This window comes from Neurospora tetrasperma (assembly GCF_000213175.1).
Source record: "Neurospora tetrasperma FGSC 2508 unplaced genomic scaffold NEUTE1scaffold_2, whole genome shotgun sequence".
In the NCBI taxonomy this organism is placed as follows: Eukaryota; Fungi; Ascomycota; class Sordariomycetes; order Sordariales; family Sordariaceae; genus Neurospora; species Neurospora tetrasperma.
Window position 1 is genome coordinate 3,506,915 of NW_009799100.1, and position 6,000 is coordinate 3,512,914.

Here is a 6,000-nt window from a genome sequence, read left to right on the forward strand (position 1 = left end):
TTCCAACAGGCGTACCTGCCGGGTAGGAGTTGGCTATTTATAAAGACCCCTAACAGCTTGGGACGCATACTTGCGGACGCAGGGTCAGCCATATAGCTCTTAGCAGCGTCCTAGGCGAATCAAAAGCCCCAGTCCTTCCAACAGGCGTACCTGTTGGGTGGGAGTTGGCTATTTATCAAGACCCCTGACAGCCTGGGACGGTATGCTTTGAGCATATGGCCTGCGAGAGACGGAGCGGGCATGTGTTGTGATGGGCATTCAGCGCTAGCCGAGAGGAAGGGAGGGAGGAAGGGGAGAGAGGATTTGAATCAGTGAGCATGGTGCCGCAGCTCTTGCAGACAATGTATCTGTATCAGTAGCGGTCTCAAGCGAGTCAAAAACCTTAGTCCTTCCAGCATCGTGCACACATGCTGGGTAGAAGTTGACTATCTAGAAAGGTCCTTGATAGCTTGAAACGCGTACTTCCAGACGCATCGGCCCCAAGCTCTCTCAACAGCGTCCTAGGCGAATAAAGAGACCCAGTCCTTCCAGCAGGCGTACCTACTGGGTAGGAGTTGGCTATTTATAAAGACCCTTCACAGCCTTGGGCGGTGTGCTGTGAGCATATGGCCTGCGAGAAACTGAACGACGACAGTCCACGGTGTTCAAAGGGGAGGGGAGAAGAGGAGGGGGGAGATATTGAACGAAACCTGGTGCCAGTGACAATCGACCGGCTGCTCCTGCGTGACAATGCGAACATGGGGCAGACAAAGGGCGTATGGCTGGATTCGCATCGTCCGGGAGAAACCGAGCAATCATCGCACCGGTAGCATGATCATCACTGACCCTGGAGAGGATATTGAAAACGGCTGGGTTGACTCGCATCCGTCGTCGTGATTATCGGGTTCACGGTGATCGGGGAATGGAGGAGGTGGTGTAGAGGGCAGGGAGTCTGCCATGGCGACGGCCTAACGGGTTAAATGGGGGGTGAAAAGATAGGTCAATCAATCGCGTTCATTGGAATCCCATTGACGACGAGGCGGCGGTCGATAGAGAGGTGGAGGGCCCGACTCGTTTGTTGACTTTGTGGAGCGTTGTTCACGCAAATGTGAACGACGTTGCGGCCTCTATCCCTGGCTACCTACGCAAAGTCACATGACCGCGACGAGTGTAACCTGCACCGCCATGCATTGTCACCAGCCACTTCGGATCGAAATGAAGACACCAGCCACGATTGGCCCAAAAAGCCAAGACCAGCCAATGGGATGCAGTGAGGTCATTGACAACTTTCAATCGGACTTCGGGCTGCTCAGTAATCTGCGACTAACATGATGCGTCTTGTTTGTCAGCGTCATGGTGGATGTTTGGCGAATAACGTTTTGGGCCTGTAAATGCAGTTCGGTATAAATACCGTAAACAACCTTTTGTACATGATCGCGCAGTTAGCATCAACACTATCGTCACACCTGTGAATCCCTCATGAGCCTTCGCTTTCGTCTCAACCTCGCTGCAGTGAGATCTCCAACTTTGCTTCTACCCCGCAGCATCAGTTCATCTCTTGTCTCAACCGTCGTCGTCCGAACCTCAACCCGCAACATCTCAACTCTATTGCAACCGTTCCCGTTGCCCCACGCAACTACACCAAACAACTTAACTAAAAGAACCATCAACACCACTACACCCACGATGGCCACCTCCGACACAATCACCAACTGGGTAGACCCCAACGACAAAACCGGCGAATTCAAGCGCCAAGTCTCCTCCTTCCGCTCCTTCATCTCTCGCTCCGACCCTTCCTCCCCCTTCCCCCCCGAAAAGGGCCGCTACCACCTCTACGTCAGCTACGCCTGTCCGTGGGCCACGCGCGCCCTGATTGTGCGCAAGCTCAAGGGGCTAGAGGATATCATTTCCTTTAGCTCTGTGCACTGGCACATGGGCCCATTGGGGTGGCGGTTCCCCCTCGCTGAAGAAGGAAAGGAGGGCGGGGATGCGGCTGGGGACCAAGTGGTGCCTGACCCGGTCGGTGGGAAGCAGTACATGCGGGAGGTGTATTTCGGGGTGGAACCGGAATACAATGCGCGGTTCACGGTGCCGGTGCTTTTCGATAAGAAGGAGGGGCGCATCGTGAATAATGAGAGCAGTGAGATTGTGAGGATGTTGGGGAGCGAGTTCAATGAGATCGTGGAGGATGCCAAGGCGAGGGAGTTGGATCTGTATCCCGAGGATTTGAGGGCCGAGATTGATGAGGTGAATGAGTGGGTTTACCATGATATAAACAACGGGGTGTACAAGAGCGGGTTTGCGACGACGCAGGAGGCGTATGAGCGGAATGTCACAAAGTTGTTTGAGGGGTTGGATAAGGTCGAGAAGCATCTGAAGGAGGTGCAGGAGAAGGGCAAGGGGGAGTATTGGTTTGGGGAGAGGTTGACCGAGGTGGATGTGAGATTGTGAGTTGTTTTACCTGCCTGCCTCCTGGGAGCTGAGTGAGAAGACAGGGATGCTGACGATGCGAACAGATTCCCGACCATTATCCGCTTCGACCCCGTCTACGTTCAGCATTTCAAGTGCAACTTGCGCGACATCCGGTCTGGATATCCAGCCATCCACAGGTGGATGCGCCATCTCTACTGGAACGTCCCTGCCTTCCGTGAGACGACCAACTTCTTGCACATCAAGAAGCACTACACTTGCTCGCACCCTCAGATCAATCCCAAGGGTATCACGCCGTTGGGCCCGGTTCCGGATATCCTGCCACTCGACGAGGAAGTTGAGGCTGTCAAGGCTGCGAAGAACTGATGTAGGGAGCAGCTACCTCTATGGTATGTACCTGCCGGTGTCCAATTAATAGCTGAACAACATAGAGATTATCAGTAATTGCAATCCTCTTTGTCGCCTAGCAACCTAGTCTGCCACATGTTTGTCATCTAGGTTTACCAGGCTTCTTCCTTTATTCGCTGAACAATAGGCTTTCTTGTTGCACCAAGCGAAGCGGCACATGTCTGAAATCTGCTTATGCAATCAACATTCCTTCTACCCGCACATATCATTACAATGTCATGAAAAGCGCAAGGTGTAGCGAGCCACATAACTTGGAGGTTCTCTTTGGTTTCTGTTGATTGGGTCCTAGCTACATGTATGTGATGAATCCGTTGTTCGACTTCCTTCATCTCAAAGCGGACGGTTCCCATTTCAAACTGACCGTTTAACCTTTCATCGACCAGGGCGTCGTGTCCAGGTAGAATGTTGTATGAGTCTCTACCTGCCAGCGACTACTCCCTTGACCGGAAATTCTAGGTAATAATCTTTGTTAAACTGCATCGTGATGAGTATTGAGCATTGCAATGAATGCTTTCCCAATGTTAGGCCGATAGGCAAAGCCTTCCACATCCTCATCGAACTTTTGGAACCACTCAGTGTTTCCAGATATCGTCGAGGACGATGACCTTCCTCTCCATTGCCTTGAATAGGTACCTTGATCTGCTGGAGGTCGAAACGCGACCACAGAACAAGGGTTTGGTAGGGGATGGGGGTTGGAAACGACAGGTAGGTTAGATCCGGTAAGAACGATGCCAACACGGGTTGAGGTGACCGAGGTGCTGTTCGATCTTGTAGAAAGAGCGCTCCTGTGTCTTCTGTTATGAAACCACAATGATGCGTTAGTAAATGAACAGACCTACTTTCAAGTTGTCGACAATCGCCCCCAAGAAAGGAAACAACAATGAACTTACCTCAGACTTAGTATCAATCTTTTGCTTCTTAGGAGCAAGAAGGCTCTTCACCGTGTCCCTCTTGAACTTCTGGAACCAATCCGACCTCTCCAGCAGCGCCTTCAAGTCAATCGTGCCCCGGTCCGCAACCTTTGTGCTCTCATTCACAAACGGCTCGACGCTAATCACCACCTTCTCCAGACGTCCCTTCTTCCGCAGCACGTCCAGCCGATTGATCGACCACGAGAAGAAGCGAAAGTACTTGAAGGTCGAATACGGCATCTTACCGCTAGCAAACCGACCCTTACGCTGGATCAGACTCTTGACATCCTTGGGCCGGACATGGGCGCTCCGCATCGCCACCACGATCTCTAGCGTCTTGACATTCTTGCAGTTCTTCAACCAGTCCAGCGCGGCCCGCTGCATGTCGCACTGCTCGCGACGGTACACGGGACCGACGTGCCAAGCCACGTGCTCCACGTACTCAGTCAGCAGCGGCGACAAGGTCGCGTCCTGCCAAAGCAGGCTCATCGACTCCGTCAGCTTGTCGCTGCCGTGCCAGCTGTCGGAGTAGTTCCAGCGGAAATGAGAGTCGTACCGCAGGTACAGCTGCGTGCTGCGAAAGTACTCGGCGTAGGCGACGTAGCGGATTGCCGAAGAAATGGCGCCGAGCTTGAAGAGACCGCGGAGCTGGGCGCGCAGGTGGCGGGGGTTGGAGTAGAATTCGAGGCGATGCTGGTAGGAAGCTTGGTCGGAGGGCGAGGTGTCGGGGGTAGTGTGCCAGACGAAGCGGTAGATGATCAGTTTGAGCTCCTCGGGGAGCTTCATGAAGGGGAAGATTCCTTGGGGTTGAAATGGGGGTGAGGGGATTGGGGCTGTGGTTGGGGCAGCAGGAACCAGGCCGGCAGCACGCCGAGCGGCAGCCTGAGCCTGAGCGGCAGCAATGGCTCTCTGCCTCAGCCGACCGTTCATACCCTGAGATTGAGCGGTAGCACTACGCTTCCGCTGAGCGGCCATAAGAGCAGATGGAGTCTGCTGCCGAGCGGTAGCTTGACCTTGAGCTTGAGCGGCAGCCTGGGCCTGAATTTGAGCAAAAGCCTGAACATCAGCCGCAACAATAGCACTCTGGCCTTGAACATAGGCCTGCTTCCCAGCGGCCATAAGAGGCGCATATTGAGCATTGGCCGTGGGCGGGTTTCTACCCGTGACGGAGGGGCCTACGACAGGATTAGCCACGACATGGGACTGGTTGGCCGTAGCCTGATTGCCGTTGACAGGGTTGCCGAAGGCCCAGTTGCCCGTGATGGAGTTGCCCGCAACCGGAGTGCCTACGATAGGACTAGCTCCAACCGGATTGCGTACGATCTGGCTGCCTCTAGCTGAGTTGCTTGTGGCCGAGTTGTCTATGACCCAGTGGTTAGTGACGGAGTTGCCTGTGATAGCTTTGCCTGTGGCCGAGTTACCTGAGGTCCAGATGACTCTAGCCGAGTTGTTGGTGACTGAGTTGCCAGGAATCCAGTTGCCTATGGCCGAGGTGCCTATAGCTGGGTCGAGGAGGAATTCGGGAATCATGTTGCCTATAACCGGGTCGGTGAAGATATCGATGAGAGAGGCTCTCTCACCTATGACCGAGGTGTCTATGGCTGTGTTAAGCGAGTTGCTGGGAATCGGGTTGTCGATAATGGAATTATCGACAACAGAAGTGTCAATGACCGAGTCGTCTAGAATCGAGTTGTAACCGCGCAAGTTGCCAGTGACCCAGTCGTCCCAGTTAAAGTGGTCGTCCAGGCCCGGATTGCCGGCGAAGTTCCATCCGCCGTCTCCGTTGCCGTTGCAATAGCCGTAGCCATAGACGTCGCCATAGCCGGCGCCATAGCCGTTACCTAAGGCTAGACTAGGAAGGGCGTTCCATTCTCCATAATAATCATTGGAGAAAGACATGATTAACTGGAAGATGTGGTATGCAAGGCACTTGGTGCGTCAAGTCCAGAGGTGCAGCCACACGAGTCTTCCAAATATTGTCTGATGGCCGATGGTAAGTCTCCTTACAAAAAGAAGAAGATGTGGTAGTATAAGATATTTAGTATTTATTTGAAAGGAAAGAGAACATTGGGTGGCAATAAATAGACCAAGATTTGTGTGGCCCGCAGGGCCTCAAGGCATGTGAAGGGTCCTTAAAAGATTCAACCTGGGGAAAGGCGGACTATCTCCCCACAAACTGGAGGCGGTATGTTTGGAAGATTGGGGCTATTAGATAATGAAATGCCCTTCACTCGAGGTTCGCTCGTAGGAGGAGGAGGGGGGGGGGGGGGGG

The 6,000-nt window shown here is 53.5% G+C and overlaps 3 protein-coding genes across 3 annotated transcripts; 1 reads left to right on the top strand and 2 right to left on the bottom strand.

Annotated features, from left to right (window-relative positions):
* Nucleotides 1–524: 524 nt before the first annotated feature.
* Nucleotides 525–809, bottom strand: NEUTE1DRAFT_116516 (uncharacterized protein; the record flags this gene model as incomplete). The annotated part of the gene is made up of 1 exon (XM_009851365.1): nucleotides 525–809. One exon carries the CDS (start codon nucleotides 796–798, stop codon nucleotides 559–561), a length of 240 nt encoding a protein of 79 aa, XP_009849667.1.
* Nucleotides 810–1,665: 856 nt separating this feature from the next.
* NEUTE1DRAFT_79533 (uncharacterized protein) lies at nucleotides 1,666–2,871 on the top strand (the record flags this gene model as incomplete). The annotated part of the gene is made up of 2 exons (XM_009851366.1): nucleotides 1,666–2,426; nucleotides 2,496–2,871. 2 exons carry the CDS (start codon nucleotides 1,666–1,668, stop codon nucleotides 2,773–2,775), a joined length of 1,041 nt encoding a protein of 346 aa, XP_009849668.1.
* A 656-nt stretch (nucleotides 2,872–3,527) lies between these two features.
* NEUTE1DRAFT_39374 (uncharacterized protein) lies at nucleotides 3,528–5,627 on the bottom strand (the record flags this gene model as incomplete). Its single annotated transcript, XM_009850487.1, has 3 exons — nucleotides 3,528–3,611; nucleotides 3,708–5,089; nucleotides 5,150–5,627. The coding sequence occupies 3 exons, from the start codon at nucleotides 5,625–5,627 to the stop codon at nucleotides 3,528–3,530; spliced, it is 1,944 nt and encodes a 647-aa protein (XP_009848789.1).
* Between the last annotated feature and the right edge of the window lie 373 nt (nucleotides 5,628–6,000).